This window comes from Varroa jacobsoni, unplaced genomic scaffold, assembly GCF_002532875.2.
Source record: "Varroa jacobsoni isolate VJ856 unplaced genomic scaffold, vjacob_1.0 scaffold_378, whole genome shotgun sequence".
Taxonomy (NCBI): domain Eukaryota; kingdom Metazoa; phylum Arthropoda; class Arachnida; order Mesostigmata; family Varroidae; genus Varroa; species Varroa jacobsoni.
Genome location: NW_019213280.1, coordinates 69237 through 86342, shown reverse-complemented (window position 1 = coordinate 86342; position 17106 = coordinate 69237). Strand labels below are relative to the sequence as shown.

The following is a 17106-nucleotide window of genomic DNA, read 5'->3' as shown; positions in this document are numbered from 1 at the left end:
AAAAAAATGGTAATAATTTGTGTAAGGCATAAAGCGTAGCAAAGATGTAAGAAAAATATAACTAGAGGTTTGGAAGTGAGAGTGAACAAACGCGTTAGAACTTATTGTTGCATCTGAACATGAATAAATTCATTGAAAAATGAACTTACAGAGCATAGAATATACATACATATATATATATATATATATATACGAAAGGACCGACAGACAATTAAGACGACTAACGGCGATTATAACACAATAGTTAATACGCCATATTGTACATATACATAATATGAAACAATGACGTCTTCATATTCTCTGAATAAATATGTTTATACTTTTTCTAAAAAGTCGTTTTAGTATTTCTTATCCACTACCAAACATCTACGTTATCTACCAACATCAAATCAGCGTAAGTTGTTGGTTTTTTCTGCTTTCTTATATATCAATCATCAAAATTGATGATAATGTTACGAAGGAGTCTTTTTCCACTTGTAAAAGAATTCCTTCTTCCTTTACGTAGAGTTCTTTTACGTAATTCAGTTACCGTGACTAAGGATAGTTGTTATAGAACCTGGTAAAAATAGTATTTTTTGTTTTGAAAACGCCAACCGCAATCTTAGGGAATCCTATTGATTTTCGTGATGGATGCAAGTTTTTTAATAAAAAAAAATGCTTTTTATTTTTGTCATAATCCCATTTCCGGAATAATCTCATTATTGAGTGCAATACATTACTGTTGCTAGAACACCATGTCAAGAAAGTATTATCTTTTTCTTGGTTCTTCAGCAGATGCGTGTCTTCCAACTGAGCCATATTCATAGTAATCTTCTTTTTTTGCAGCACTCGGCTGCTTGTTTACTGGTGGCTTTAGCGATTTCGAAGTGACAATAAGGTTCTTACTTGGGTTAGCCGAATAGAGTTTTTTGTAAATGAAGAGTTCCTTGAGCACCACGTTGAATTCCACAGATTAAATATTTGATATATATTCTAGTTCTCGTCCTACATAGTTACCGCTGGCGTCCAGAAGGACTATGCGAGTTCTGGTCACTGTCTAGTAGACGGGGCAGGCTACTTATAGATTCTTAGCATTCCCCTTCCTCCTTCTGGATAAGTAAGTAAAAAGGTAAATAAAAGTAAAAAAAAAAGTAAAAAAAAGCGCCTAGCACTTGAGTTAAGGTGGCACGGGAGTCTATTCTATTTTTGCCGGTGGACCGTATTCAGAAACGTATCGTTCCGAACGTCTCTTATAGAGATAAACTTTTCTGGACAGGAGGGTCAGTGTTGTGCCAACGGTCCACGGACCTGTTAGCGCTCATTTATCACATTTCGATGCTGGTTATTATAAATCGAGTGTTTATAGGTACAACGCTGAGGCACTAGGTAGCAGAATAGCTCTTCGTCGGCGGTATCGTCGTTTTCACAACTATACTAAATATATGAAGAGAAATATATTTCGCCGGCGTAAAAGGTATTTTAAAAAATGTGTATACGTGATCCTCACGAGAGCTGTTTGTAATAGTACGTGTGGTAATATAGAGTTACCAAAACAAGGAGCAAGAGGATTATATCATTGGGCCTCAACAAGTATACACCTTTTCTTTCAAGATAAATAGAATTAAGATGACATTAGTTCCCACCCGCAATTATTTGATGTTAAAGCAAATTGGAAAATACTATTCCTTTTTTCTATAAATTGGACAGGATCGTGATAGAGGATATAATGCAGATGAAACATTGATACATATGAATTTAAAGCCAAAGGATCCGTTTAAATATTTTTATACATCTGTGCCCTGTAAAGACTTGATCACGACAAGAAGGTGTAGGATTGAAAAGGAATGACCGAAGACCGAGAGGATGTGAATTATAGTCGTTTATAGTTATGGTTTATTTTAGTGTAACAGTAATCATGATGTTGGAAAGTTTACTATGGTTGGAGCCCCAACTCAGCATATGCCGTTAACAGCATAAGAAGCTATTAAAAAGGAAGTAGGAGCTATAAAGATAAAATTAAAATATAATAACAAGGATAACATTTACTTTAATGAAATAAAAAGTCAAGGTATACTCCACATCAATATCAAACGTTTTTATTTCTTCTAAATTTTCAAGATCATCACATTGATATCTACCATCATATAGTAAATATAGATTAGTATCATAATAAAAATATATTCTTCGTTAAAGTGGTGTGGGGTCATAACCGGTAAATTTGTACCAATTTGATTATCTAGGTTTACGATCGTTCGGCTAAATAAAGCATTTCCGTGCATTGACATTGTTTTTACATGCGGCGCAAATGTATATGAATGAACTTTAAAAGGATCCTTTGGTTTTAAATTAATTATGAATTAATAATCATCAGCAGAAAAATCACTGGATGTTCTTCTATCTTATAATATAATATTGGAATTTGCCAATTTGCTTAAATATCTCGCAATTGAGGATGCTGTAAAATGTCCGGAACTAATGTCATCTTAATTCTCCTTACTTTCACAGCTCGAAAAAAAAGATAAATAATTTTGTAAACTAGGAATATCTGCCAAGGTCCAATGATATAAACCTTCTCCTCGTTCCTTTCTTGTCTCTATTTTCCCTAGATTGCTCTGTCATTCTATGTTGTCGCATGTACTATTAACGAGTTAACGTTACATATCTATGTTTCTTAGATTATTTTTTGTAAATTTTACGCCGGTGAAATATATTTCTTCTCCTATATTTAGTACGATTGACACCATGAAGAGCCGTCGGCATAAAGCCGTCCTTTCACCAAGTGCCTCTGCGTGGTACCTATGAATTATATCTTCATTGGAAGCTCTTTAAGAATAATAACTATGAATTATATCTTCATTGGAAGCTCTTTAAGAATAATAATGTTTCCTTGAAGTTTGATGATCTTTACTGCCGTTTCCATTTCAAGTGTGAATTTGAGAATACAGAACGAAAGAGTGACACGAAACGTTCTTAACAAGGGTTGAATTCAATATTTATTGTTATGCTATTTATAAAAAATTACTCTCAAGTAGTGCCGCGGTCTTTTCAGGCTCGTATGATTTGCGTCAATTCTAGATCCATTTATTTCTAATGACTTCAGATGCGAAAATGGCTGAGCGGTAGTGTGGCCGTCTCTCTCACCGCCTTACGTTTTCCTAAAAATAACAAACTTTTTCATTGTATGATGGATACAAGCAGAGCAAATGCTTTTAAGCAATAATGTTAATTAGATCAGAAAACGGGTATGGCAATTTGTTCTCAATAAAAGCAAAGCCACTGTTTCTTTTGTTAATGTGAACCTCAAAGGCACAATTTATTCTTACATCTATCAGCAGTGCTATTTTTTTTCTCTTAAACCTCTTTTTTTTTATTGTTCCTCTTCTATATACACATCTCTTTGTACATTACGTCTCGTAGTATTTTGTTTCGTAGAGACACGGTCTCATTTTTGACATGCTTCCATACTTCTACACTTCCCCTTTCACGTATGAATGCTATTGTTTATCTCCTATGCATTTGTCCCTCTATGTCGGTTTATCTGTTTTCTGTTTCCGCTTCTCGATGTTTCCCTTCATTGCTGTATTTTTCTCTGTCTTCTAAAGTTATTATATATATTGTGATAACAGTATGGCAATTGCACCTTTTAACACAGCGCCAAGGGGTAGGAAATTATGCAAAACACAGGTTATCACGATAAATTTATTTCTCTTGGCTCCGGTCATTATCACTATTGCGTATCTCAAACGGGAATTGGACGAAGAGGGTTGGGGGTCATAAGAATTCAACAATATTACGGCGGCTCTTTTTTGTTGTCGTCGACAGCAACTTTTCTAAGGCAGCACACATACATACATACATACAATGATCATCAGCATAATCCCGAACGATTCCGGAACTCCCGAGAGTAAGCTAATGCACGGCAAAGCTTAACGAAAAAGTGCCTCGATATATATTGCGTGTTTTACTTCGTTAATAGTAAGGAGCATCTTGCATCTGAGATGAATTTGTTGTTGTTGCTTTGCTTGCCTTACTTTTAAATTAAAAATTATTTGTGTTTGTCTTGCAATGCCTTTACAATACACCGATGACGGCGTTATTTCTAATATTAGATTTGCAACCTCTCTTCGGGGCTCTTCCGGACTCCTTTGTGACGAAACAGATTGCGAGCTAAGTCACATCCTTGGTAGATCTCAGCATATACTCCACAGCTTCTCCAACAAAAAAACATAATATCAACAATACCACTCATACAGTATCCCTTACCCTCTTTAAGTATACTTAACATTTCTCGAGGGGTCGATTTTGTAGTTTTCTCTTCGAATGCAAAAACGTAATCCACTAATGGTAACTAATGATCTTATTAGTGTCTCTTCATTGATTTTGCATACGAAAACACACACATAACACACACACACCCACCCACACCCACACACTACACACACACACACACTACACACACTACACACACTGCACACACACACACACACTACACTCACACTACACACACACACACAAACTACACACACACACACACGCGCGCCCACACGCCACACACACACACTCACGCGCACACACACACACACACGTGCAAACACACACACACACAAACGCGCACACACGCGCACACACAAACACACAAAGGTGGGTTCTATGAACCGCCAATATTCGACAGTCAAAACACACGGACTGGCGACCTAAAATCTCTCGCAAACATATTATTGTATTCTCCGTGAATTGCAACAATCCCAATTGTTTTCGACGTACTGCCCACTACTATGTTACGACCCCTTCAAACAGTGGCTTAACAGCCAAATCAGCATAAGTTGTTCGTATTTTTTTCTATCCTTTCGTGCTGTTCGTAACGACGGCAAACGGCCTTCACCGTCCGTCCGGAATCATAACGGTATTGTGCTGTTCGTAAATCCGGTAGTAACAATAGTTTCATTGCTCATGCAGTTATCATAGCTAACTGTTAAAACAGCAAATCCTTAGGATTGTAAAATTCCGCTTCCTTAGACGAATTCTAATATTTGCACCACTTGTGTAATGAACTGATGACACAAGCTAATTATTAAAAATACTCGAAACTTGAATTATGTACTCTATAATTATTTTCTATACACGAAAACGTTTTGTTTCCTTATTTTGTTGCATTTGCTTTGCTGTTCACAGGAAGAAATTTCCAACTAATAAGAGATTTGAATAATCTGTGATAATCCCCAATAGTAATTAGCAATACTCATTTTTACCCACTTCGCTACTTTGCAAACGCACTTAAATTCATTCTGCAGGAAATTCAACAGTTGGAACTCGTGAGTATCTGTATATAATTGGCTGCCATGGATGGGTTGTCGCCTAATAGGTGGGGGGCTTTGTCGCAAACTTTTTCCATTGAAATGCGAGTCAATGAACCCGAGCTTTTTGAGAACATATCAACAGCTCTGATACACATGGGCGTCCAACCATTCTCAAGCGTACAAATACTTTACATCCACTATCTTTCATTATTTAACAATACGCGTCTTTCTGTCGCCCCCCACTTACAACAATACCCAACTTCTCACTCGCGTGACAATCAGCTTATACATGGCCATTTTCGCGACTCACATGCCACAAACGATGAAACGTGACACGTTCGCTTTCTTGTGCCTAGTAAGTCACTTGTTCTGAGTAGATTAGGTTTTGCTTCGCTGTTCTGACATTGTCCGGCACTCAACTATTCACTATTTAGAACTCTTCTTGTGAAGTTCCCAGGTTACAGCGTTCACGACATCCGGCACATCTGTGATTTGTGTTTGCTAAGTAACGTGTAAGGGATAATCCGGCTTCTGGCTGCGGGCACGTCGTCTTCTAGCGAGTGGCTATCCATTTTGTCGGCTGTTGTATTATCGTTAAAGCTCTGCCGGTGTAGGAGCAATTCATTGGCGTGATCATGAACGATGCCTGGCAGAGAATGTGCGTGATGGACGCCTCCTACCATGAGCTCTGTTTCCCCGGCAAGATTTGACTGTGCCGCGGACGGTACAGTTGTCAAAGTGTTTTGCGATCCTTTGTCCACGTTTGTCGTGAAAGGTCGACGCTGCTGCATGTCCTCTAGGGCAGACATCACAGTCAGGGCTCGATAGGGATCATGTTCCGTTACTGGAATGGCAACCCATGGCTCATTATTTGCTGGCTTTCTTTGCACCCACCTATTAATGAAACGACATAATCGAAAATTGAACAAACAATGTGTTATATAGTTGGTACTGATCACCAAAAAATAATCTGAATTTATAATGATGTATGGTGCTTGTACAAGGAGCAACCTTTATCTTTGTGAAAAGTCAACAGTTGCGTAACTGCCAAGTTAAACTTTTTCCTTCTTTTGTTTAAATCAAAGTTTTAATGCTATTAGTCATACATTTACTATCAGTTACATGATTAAAAAAGAGTAACTAACAGCGTTGTACTGCCCTTAGGAAACTTAACATGATAATGTCTGTCTGTTGAAGATAAAAAAAATAGGTTAAAAGCATTAGACTAACAAATCGAACATACAAATACTTACGGATGTTTGAAAACCTGCATCAGGGAAAGCCGCTTATCGGCATCTTTATTTAACATCCCTTCGAGAAGTGATCTCAACTGGGTTTCGACGTTCTCTGGCCATACGACCTCACAACGGCCTATCGCGTCAAACAGCTTGTAAATGGTATCCCCTTCAAAGGGGTATTTTCCTTAAATTCGACAAAATACAAAAGTTAATTGTCTCTGAAGGTAACAACATAGGGAGTCGTGTATATGTCTTGTCTTAGCGTTATCAGTGCAAGGTTTAATATATACAGGTAGATGACGAATATTTTACTTACTGAACATATGAACTTCATAGGTTTCAGAGATCTTGTGGATCTTGATCTACCTGTGGTAATGTTGAAGAGCGTCACTCCGCTTGACCAAACATCAAGTTTATATCCGTGAAAGGTGTCAGCACCATTTGCCACCTCTGGGCTTTGTACCGCCGGAGAACCTTGGCTCGTATGACAGGTGTCATCCATGCCTGCCCAGCGGTCAAGTTGTTCAGCCACTCCAAGATCAGCAATTTTTACAACCCCTTCCACGGTCAATAGAAGATTATCGGCTTTGATGTCTTTGTGAATTATGCCCTAAATATGTTTAATCGCACACAACAAAACGACAAAAAATTCACGGTTAATCTCAGACTTTACGCCGAACTGAGTACAGAATTAGTTGACTTTGATCAGTTGCAAAATTCGAACTAATCTGTGATAACTCGAGGAAAATACTTTAATTGACTAATATTTTTGTACAATTATACTAACTCGAAGACAATGCTTGACTTATGTGCTTTTTAAAACAATGAACAATTAACTACGAACTACTTTGATATTAATAAAGGCAATATAATTGAGGTATTGCGTTTCGATAACAAAGACTGAACTATATTACCTGCGAATGTAGGTATTCGAGTCCTCTGCATAACTGGTTAAAATAGCAATGAGCCTGTGCGATTGGAAAACGATTTTCCGGTGCTTTTCGTAGAAGTTCTTGCATAACAATGACGCCGAACTCAAAAATCATATAGGTTTTTTGTTTTTCGTTATCTACGAGCACGTCCCAGAGTTTAATCACGTTCGGATGGTTCAGACCTCTCAGGATCTTCATTTCACTAGTCAAGTAATAAAACGCATACAACGTAAAGCCATTAGACCGCCGATAAATTGCCTTCGGAGTTGCCCTCGAATCTCTTACCCTTGCATGTTCTGTTTAAAACGCACACTACTTTCTCCGTATAAATACATATATATACACGTTTGTTTATGTATATGAACCAAAAACCATTCTGTGTCTGCTTAGTTTATAATACTGCGTGCAAAAGAACGGTAAAGCCTATGTGTACGTTTCTTTGTTGTGAGATAACCTAATTAAGGAAGAATAAAATTTCTCAATTTGGCACGGTTTATACTTACGTTTTAACACTTTGTTCTCCGTTGGGTATCCTACGTAACTTTTTTCGAGCGACAATTTTGACAGCGCGTCGCGTCAAGGTATCAAGGTCCAGCACCTCCTTTACTTTGCCATAACAGCCTTCCCCAAGTAGGCTTCCCATTAGGTACCTGAAATATAAGTTTACCCTACTCAGTAAAGAAAAAAGTAGAAAGTAAAGAAAAAATTCTGATTTTATATTGTACGCGGTTGATGTCGCCATTTTTAAAAATAGAAAAAGTTCCGTTGCGTAAAACTCACTCTTTTATTGTGGACTTGTTAATTTCAGAACACATAAAAAATAATCTTCGTTTTCTTCTTCGGAATCTTGAATTTATGTACTTCGTTTATGAGTAAGTGGCAAGTCTTCTATATTACCTGTACGAGGTAAGGCCCGATGCACTTACCGATTTCCAATAATCTTCGCTTTCAGCTTATCCTCGTAGAATACAACGTCCTTGGAGTTGACCCGGTGAAAGCCCAAGCCACCGCTTCCATGACCGCCCAACTCCTCGAGGTCATCACCATTCGGGCAACATCCACTCCCTCCAATGTATCCTCCATCACCATAGGTCGCCATTCTTCCGCCCACCCCTGGTTGCTCCGTGTCTTTAAGCGAACACGAAAACCGAAGAATGTACGCATTCTGGTCTTGACCAGAACTCAAGGACATGTTTTCCCGCTGGTATCAGCGAATTGCTGGCGGTGCTCCGCGCCTCCCGATACCTACCCACCGAACGGCATCTGCAAATAGGGTTACGTCGTCGTCCCGTTGAAATACCAGCTAAAGCACTAATGTTTCCGTAGTTCTAGCCAAGTACTGAGAGCTGCAAAGGCGGCGCAGATAGGTCCCGTAGTGAAAGAAAAGACCCCCTCCCCCGTTACCACCTACCCACCCACCAAACCACGATAAAAGTTAGTAAATTTTCCTATTACGAACATAGACCGTGGCTTACTTAAGGGCTTCAATAACGTCAATAGTAGTTTTCTTGGTTTTTCTTGGCGGTAGCGTCTGCTAATGACGCCAGAAATCACTACTATTGCTCGGTGAATAACTAAGTTTAACGTTACGGGCCGTGCCGTTAATTTTGGTGTCAAGCAGAAACAATCCGATTCCCGCAATAATTTCGTTCCTGGAATACACACAGTTGATATAGGAGGAAGGGGACACATAGCTATAATTCTACTATACAACACAACGACATCATTTTGTTTTCTTTTTGTCTTCCCTTTGTATAAGAGTTTTACTTTCGTATCGCTAATATATGGCGCATATTTCCTGCTCTGTGTCTCTGCTATGCATAATGATAATATATCGGTCCGATAAAAACAGTAATAGTAATAAGCTAAATGCATACATATATGCCACACAATTCCGAAGAAAATTAAGCCTGGACTCTCCTCCCATTGAAACAAAGTTATACGCCTTGACCACTTTTATGTGACATCGAATTTCTAAAGCCAGCGCAGTGCATGTATCAATAGGTAAATGGGGTAAGTCATATTCGGAATACTCTGCGTAGAGAAGTTCGTTTTAAATATATGCAGTCATGACTTGCCAGAAAGTATATATATATATATAATATATATATATTAAGGAACAGCCACTTCCGCAATCATTACCATTGAGTGTCCAAAAATTGGACAAAGGAAATAGCACGTAGCAAAAATGTCAATAAACGGTCTCTCCCACAATAGAAAGGATTCGACCCACCTGATCCAAGTGTACGGACAAGTGTTGGACACGAAATCATAGGGAAATACAGGATGTGGTGAGAATTAGAAATAACTACTTATTTCCTTGAACATATGCTTATGGCGATACGAAATATCATTTCGTTTCACATCTGTCCCATCCACTATATGGCCGACAATTAATTGTAAAACACTGCTTGCATTTCCTTCTATCTACCGCTGTGCAAAAAAGGTTCAAATCCAATCCAAGAACTAATAAAAATTTAATATTACGCTGATGCATAAATAATGTCTGCACCTTTGAATATTTTGCGTTTCGATATCTTCACCATTGTTTGTTTTGTTCAATGTCCGTAAAGTGAGAATATTCTGCTCTGTTCCGTTATGTGATTAAGGGAATAACAGGTGCTTTATCCTTTGTCAACAACCAAAACTTTAGTAGGTTTAGTAAGCAGAGAACAAGGTCTAAAACTGAGAGGACTGTTCGAAGGTAACTTGCTTATAAGGAAAACGCAGGCCCAATCGGCCATTGGAGATTGATGAGAACAGCCTGAAGGCACCTTTAACAAGCAATGGCAGGGAGACAGCTAATGAATTAGCCAAGACCTGCGAACACTTAGCTAACATCAGGTACCCCAAATCTTGGAATCTTGTTAAAATAGGGATGGGACTTTTCATTTAAAAAACTTCAAAAGGCCTCTCGACATTCCGCCCGGCACCATCCAATACATTAAACAGTGATACGTTTCTTTGCAGACTTGTTACAGATGACAGGACATCTACGAAGACCAGAAATACTCTATACAATCAAAAAAAGGTTTAGGCAATAAGAAAATCGAGAATGGTCGGCAAATTTCTAGTTGCTGGCATTAACGAGAGTATAACAGAAAAACAGATCTTGCTTTTCACGGCAGGCCTTACAGGACAATGTATTTTTCAAACTTCACGTTCGTCGATCATAACTTCTTCCAATCACTCACCAATAGATGCGGAGCAGTAAATTTGCCAATTTAAAATGTGGATAAACGAGTTCTTCGGCATCAGATCTGAAAAATTCTAGTGCGATAGAATAAATGTATCGGATGAGAAATATCAAAAGGTCGTAGAGAATGATGATGAATACTTCACTTAATATGTTGTTATACTTCTAATAAAATGCAACGTTTTAGGATTTGAAAATATGGACGAAAAAAATTTGACGCGCCCACCAGATAGATCACTTCTTCAACCTGAACACAATATCAGTGTCTCACAAGCAATCGAGTGATATTAAGTATAGGCTAATAATAATTCTTCACTGTATATGACAATCTTTGTCAAGCACAAGTTCGCTCGTTACAATGAGTTTGTACAACGATTTGATGGCTGGCTTGGATTAGTCAGCCAACTCTGTGGACGACACCTATACGCACAACCTGAGAGCCATGATGATAAACTGAATACACACGAGATTAACAGAAAACTGCCGAAGTAATAGGGTATGTAGTGCTCGTGTATCATAAGGAAGTCCAGCTAAACTAAAAACTTGACTTGTTCTATTAGATATGCCCTTTAGTTCTTTGTTACTGGAAAAGGTGTATGCCTTCAGCATAATGTCCATCGACTACAGCTGAAGCACCACACTAAACAATACGTTGATTACCGAATGTCGCGTTTGCGTTAGCTCTTATTCTTCTTCTCCTTACTTCTTACACGGTTGTACGTAAACGGTTATTGTTCATCAGATTATGATTATACTTGACTACGAAGCGACGTAATAATCACAGTCATTAAAGGCCTTTACTGTTTCAAAGAAATCTGTCTGCATTCACAACTTGAGACAACTTGCACAAGGACAATTTTTTCAGTAATTTTTACAAATGACTTCGCTCGATACTGTGTCGTATGGCAGAAACGCGTATTGCGATTTCTTCGGACTCTTCCTTAGCTACCTGAACTAATACATATAGACTAAGCCCAGCATAAACCCTGGGCTTTCTAGCCGTGCAATCTTTTTGCGTGTAAACAGGGACCACTTTCTGGGCGTTCTACGGCGGCATACGCAGAATTAAAGAAACGATATCGACGGCGTTACGTCTCCGGTTTCGAACTCCGATGTCTCCTTTATACATAGAACAAAGGCGAAACGTCTCACACTATACCGTTTTGATAGATAATTGTAGTCTGTTAACTGTGTTCGTTCAATTTGCGTTGCCTAGTTTCCCACTGTACCTTCTGGCATGCAATGCTCGGACAACACCAACAGGGTAGCTTGTTTGCCCTAGAACCATTCAGTTAAAGCTGCAATAGTCGCCGGGTGGGTGGGCATCAACTCATTGATGTCACCTTATTATCAACCAAACAGACACGCAAACCCAGCTTTTTTCTTGTCAAAAACAATTGTCGACTGGTCAAGTCAGGCTTGTTTGATACTGTGTGATGTGCACTATAGACAAATAATCTATCTCGTTCTCTAGTAGCATATCAATCGTGACCTTTTTCATTTGTTCTTTTTTACCTTTCACTGACACGAAAACAAACACGTTGTTCACTCAACTGCACAAAACAATTTTATACATAGTAATAATACGCGCGGACACACACACACACCGTGAGCATACAAATCAGTGACTTACCCCGCCGACCAAACAAGTCATCAAAGCTTGCCAATACCTTTCTACGAGCGGGCTAGCTGTAGTAAACATCGACGACCCGGGCAGCAGAAGCAGCAAGCCCATAGGTCTTAAGCAGCTGATCCGCCCGTACGACGAATACCTGCCAATATTTAATAACAGCTCGTAGGCAACAGTTATGCAGCCGCAGCAGTTCGCCTGGCTGCAAATGATAAAACGTCTAGTTTTTCTGTCGGTCCGTCCTATCACCGCGACCCATTCCGTTGTTTGCTACCTCAGACACTCGCTACAGCAGCACCGCCAGCGTAATAGCAGAACTGGCTCATTATAAAACAACGGAAACACCGACAGCACAGACTTCACAGCAAAGATTCTCACCGCTACGCTTTCACTGAATGTGAAGCAGGTAGGCTGCTGCCACCGCCATTGCCGTCGGGCAGTGAAATGGGTCACAAAGACGTACAGACGAATTCGATCGACAACTGTCCGCGATTAAAATAACGTCGTCGAAACGGAACGAGGTGGGATCTGCCACTACCGCCAGTGGGGGAGAACAGCGTCTGCTACACGGCGCCACTGCGCTGCCCAGCACCGTGACCGTGACCACTGGCATCAGCACGAATTGACATTGCCACAGATAGAAAAAAGCAGAAATTGATGCTGAGGGGTGCGCGAGCAATATGCGGTGCTGGGGCGGATAAACCGGCAACTGAAAAATGTGTTACAGAGGTATTGTGGCGAGGAGGCAAAAATATGCAGCAGGACTGAGAGGCAAGCAAGTGGTCAGCATAAACAAAACAATGATAACAATACTGTAAAGATCTCTTGTCCAGGGGACTGGGAAAGGAGCCGGTCATCGATGCCTAAAATTAGTTTTGTTTGCAATTTCGTTTTCGGCAGGTTGTTACAGTTCTTAATGTATTGATGCCGGGTATGAAAACATTTGAGAATAGTGGGTTACAACCGTCTCTAGGGCGTTTAAAGTCAAATCAGGTTTTTTTGTTTGGTGTATATATAAATGCCGGTGATAAGATCGGTAGTTGCCTCAAGAAAGTTACACAAAGTATATTTTGCGCAAATCTAAATATAAATGGATCCCGAGGAGGAAGCCGATGAACGTAAGTGTGAAGGCGGTTCGGCATTTTGGCAAGCAATGAATATTTATCGAAACAGATTTATGAGAAAATAGAAGATATGTGGAAAGTATAACTAAGGACTAAATATAGATAATATAAAAAATCTTTTTTCATTATAAGCCCACAAATCTATACCATCAGTTGCTGTGAACAGATTGAAGATATTCAAATCGATTTCGTTTGTTGTAGAATGAGCTTATTGGGGCGTTCCTTTGTTTTTGCACACAACAATATTGCATAGTAGAAGATCTTTTAATTTGTTGGAAACTGGACTGCAATTTTAGTAATCTCCAAATTGATAATTTAATGTTTATACAACCTATTGACTCACTGAACGGGCTAACAAACGGGGTACACCGTTCTCAGATATACCCCTAGTATATATAAAACATGCAGGATATCTTCTATATAAAACAGGTGAACTTACTGATTGCGCGACATATACGAACTTCAGTTTTTAGCCAAACAAACTCCTGTTATCTGTGTCCTTGTGTCAATGATCTTTTGCCTCTAAATTGTCTATGAAATAGCGCAGTCACATGATCAAGACCTTTACAGCTCTGGAAAAACTATAGATGCTAATGATCTACTAACAAACTATCTTAAAACGCATATGCTGCATTACTTGTGTGCTGTTAGCAACCGCCCGTACTATTCTACCGCCAATTCGTTTATCCACATATAACTTCAGAGAGGGCAACTCTAAAAAGTCGTCTGCTATCCTGCTCATACGTTGATGGGGTTGTTTTTATTATTATTATCATAAAAGTGGCGTTTTACAGCAGCCATTTGTCAAAAACATGAGAGCATAAATTGAGTATAAATTAAGTGAGGTTCACATTGCGTAAATTGTCTTTAACAAGTTTTAATAACACGTTTTTTACGGTGTGATTGTTTTGTGATTTAATTTAAAGTGAGTCTCTGGTCCTCGCAGTGAGTCGATACGGTCAATATGGGAGATGAATACGAATATGAACCCGAGGATCTCGGCGAGGAGATGGGAGACGATGACATTGGTGAGCGATGTTTGTTAAAAAGAAGCTAAAAAAGGCGAAAAGTTGAATTTATACTGACAGCTGCGATGATATCATTGTGTAGCAAATATTAAAATGTTTTTCTTCTTTTCAAATCGAAGCCTTCATAGGGGCCTCATTTTATGTGCATCTTCGGCGTATTGTTGGATCATATACGCTTGGACATGGTACATGCTGAGCACTTTTCACGCAACACTATTGACACAGAAATATATCGATTTGATAATATATCAGCGCAGACAATGCTGGTAGCCGTTCGGGATTCGTAAACATTTGGTACGGTGTTATCTTCATGAATGGAAAACACGACAAGGGTTACTGCTGTCGGTTTATGATATATAAACGAACGCAAACTCTACGAGCAAAACACTTGTCTGGTTGGTACTGTGTTGCGTGAGCAGAATAAGTCAACCCAATCCTTGTTTTGTAAGGGACATTTCAGGTTTCACAAATCCGGCTGCCTAGACTGCCCCTGATAGTCTAGTAGGTAATGCGTTTGCCTGCAAATCTAATTTACGTAGGATACGTTGTGATGCAAGTTCGAATCTGAACGTAGAGACATCGTTTCCTGCTGGGAATCAGCCGTCTGATAGAATACCTAACGGCGGTACCGGACGAAGTATTTTTTAGACTTGTAGTGGTCTAGATCTTAAATCGATAGAGAATATTTTTAATAATGTTATCTGAGTAGGATTCTACGGGAAAATTTTACGCGAAATTTTTGTTTAGATAGAAACATTAATTTGGACTATGGTAATACTGTTGAGGCATCACAGTCTTTACTTTTAGAGCAAATAAGTAACGAGCTCCGAACGAAGGCTGAACATATTTTAGCTCTGGGAAAAGGCTACAGAAAAATTATTTGGTCGCGCTGAAACTTTTTTCGACCACAGCTTGTATAATGCAATATCTGCTGTTGAACGTCTAGAACGTAGCTGGTTTTCGAATTTTCGATTCTTTGGTGATACTGATTGCTGCAAAACGAATATAGCTTGAACATGCTGTCGTACTCCAACAGCACCTGATAATTTCCATGTTTATTCTTCAAACTTGTCGTGTATTCCTATTATTATGGAGCTCAAGTTGCGAACGGCATAATGGACACATGTATAATGTAGGTACTTCGATAAAATAGGTGATAAAATACTAATTGAGCTACTTTCCCGTTTCGGTGTCGGCGCATGAAGGAGGCGACGAGGCATTGGATGAATACGACGCAGGTGGTGCTGGGGGACCTGCAGAAGGTGGCGACGGGCCGGGTGAGAAGACCGAGAATGAAAACCGAATCACGACTCAATACATGACCAAATACGAGCGTGCACGGGTTCTGGGAACTCGAGCCCTGCAGATCGCCATGGGAGCTCCTGTCATGGTTGAACTCGAGGGCGAAACCGACCCACTTCAGATTGCCAAAAAGGTTAGACAAGTGTAAAAATATTCTTGAAAATGTAGTATAACTCACAGCGAACTTCGTATGATAGCATGGTATTTGCTGGGTGCAGAACAACAACAGTTAATCATCATCAATCGATTGTTAATGAGAATTAAGTAGCCTCGTGTAGATGTCGCACACAAGTTTTATGTAACCATGGCTGTTGCAAGAGAGGATATTGACAATAGTTTCCATGCTGGAAATCGATCTATCAGTCCATTTATTGATTCGTCGTAATCGTCGTAAGATACAGTGCAAGATGACTGATGTCTATGGATAAGAGCCGCACCTGTGAATTATGGTCTTTCATAGTGTATATTGTGCTAAAAGCTGTTATTTCATATATAAATTCCTCGTACCCTTTTTTGTCACATTGCAGGAACTCAAGGTTCGCAAAATTCCCATTACAATTCGGCGTTATCTTCCCGACGGTTCATTCGAGGACTGGGGAATTGATGAGCTCATTATCACGGATCATTAATGGCTGCCCAACAGAGGTCAGAGAGATCCATATCGACCTCGTCATCACTAATATCAGAAGTAACACAAGAGTAAAAATGTGAATATTGAAAGCCGACTATGACTGCCCGAGCTTACTACGTGTGAGCTCGCGTCACCGCGCGACATCATAGCACGTATCGAATATAGCGGAAAACGTGGTTTGTCCATAACAAGGACATTTTGGAAAAACGTTTGCTATTAATGTGATAAAAACAGGTCAGACGTAATTACTGCAAATACAATGTAATAAAGAGAAAAGGTGTTAATACAATTATAGTATATTGCTGTGTAATCCTTATACGTAATGTGCACATGTTAATTGTGTGCCGAAAAATCAGCTTAAACTCTTTCCTGACCACGTGTCTTTGTTTGAACGTGTTTGAAACTCACCACTTGTCCAACTTCGCAATTTTTCGTTTCCCTGCAATTGCAAGTGGCGAAAAACCTGCTCCTAAGCATGACTTGGAAGCATTCCCATTTTATTTAGAAGTATCACGTATACATTTAATGTATTTAAACCCTGTTAGTATAGTTATAAGGCATTTGCTGAATGAACCTAACGGCTTGGACTCGAAACCAAGGTGCTTTTTGTCCTAGAAGGGACGTTTATCGATAATAGCAATAATGTTACCGGTACTTACCATCAAATAGTCTTGGTACCATCGTTTTAAGTGTTTGTTCTTAGATACGTTGTTAAGATCAGGAATCCATAGTGCTTCTAACTATTATGG

General features: G+C 39.3%; 2 protein-coding genes across 4 annotated transcripts; one reads left to right on the top strand and one right to left on the bottom strand.

The window, feature by feature from the left end:
* Positions 1 to 2050: 2050 nt before the first annotated feature.
* LOC111259887 (serine/threonine-protein kinase stk11) lies at positions 2051 to 13408 on the bottom strand. 3 transcript variants are annotated; one of them, XR_002679891.2, is made up of 8 exons: positions 12276 to 13408; positions 8373 to 8709; positions 7950 to 8096; positions 7429 to 7648; positions 6881 to 7124; positions 6530 to 6698; positions 5587 to 6170; positions 2051 to 3134 (listed from the first exon to the last, which is right to left on the bottom strand). XR_002679891.2 is itself a non-coding variant. In XM_022832238.2 (7 exons), exons 2-7 carry the CDS (start codon positions 8636 to 8638, stop codon positions 5744 to 5746), a joined length of 1473 nt encoding a protein of 490 aa, XP_022687973.1. In that variant the 5' UTR covers positions 8639 to 8709; positions 12276 to 13408; the 3' UTR covers positions 2051 to 5743. The 3 variants fall into 3 exon arrangements, 2 of the variants coding, with proteins under 2 accessions (XP_022687973.1, XP_022687974.1); XM_022832238.2 differs by having other exon boundaries at positions 2051 to 6170; XM_022832239.2 differs by lacking the exon at positions 12276 to 13408 and adding an exon at positions 11303 to 11367 and having other exon boundaries at positions 2051 to 6170.
* Positions 13409 to 14161: 753 nt separating this feature from the next.
* Positions 14162 to 16654, top strand: Polr2F (RNA polymerase II subunit RpII18). The gene is made up of 3 exons (XM_022832237.2): positions 14162 to 14424; positions 15630 to 15859; positions 16254 to 16654. The coding sequence occupies exons 1-3, from the start codon at positions 14361 to 14363 to the stop codon at positions 16353 to 16355; spliced, it is 396 nt and encodes a 131-aa protein (XP_022687972.1). The 5' UTR covers positions 14162 to 14360; the 3' UTR covers positions 16356 to 16654.
* The last annotated feature ends 452 nt before the right edge of the window (positions 16655 to 17106 follow it).

What these genes read in the sequence shown, in the direction of transcription:
- LOC111259887 (XM_022832238.2), bottom strand. Translation starts at nt 8,638, where the DNA reads ATGTCCTTGAGTTCTGGTCAAGACCAGAATGCGTACATTCTTCGGTTT. An exon ending in GCGAAGATTATTGGAAATCG is followed by an intron (nt 8,097 to 8,372) that starts GTAAGTGCATCG and finishes CTTATATTTCAG; the next exon opens with GTACCTAATGGGAAGCCTAC. An exon ending in GGAGAACAAAGTGTTAAAAC is followed by an intron (nt 7,649 to 7,949) that starts GTAAGTATAAAC and finishes TTACTTGACTAG; the next exon opens with TGAAATGAAGATCCTGAGAG.
- Polr2F (XM_022832237.2), top strand. Translation starts at nt 14,361, where the DNA reads ATGGGAGATGAATACGAATATGAACCCGAGGATCTCGGCGAGGAGATG. An exon ending in GATGGGAGACGATGACATTG is followed by an intron (nt 14,425 to 15,629) that starts GTGAGCGATGTT and finishes CGGCGCATGAAG; the next exon opens with GAGGCGACGAGGCATTGGAT. An exon ending in CACTTCAGATTGCCAAAAAG is followed by an intron (nt 15,860 to 16,253) that starts GTTAGACAAGTG and finishes GTCACATTGCAG; the next exon opens with GAACTCAAGGTTCGCAAAAT.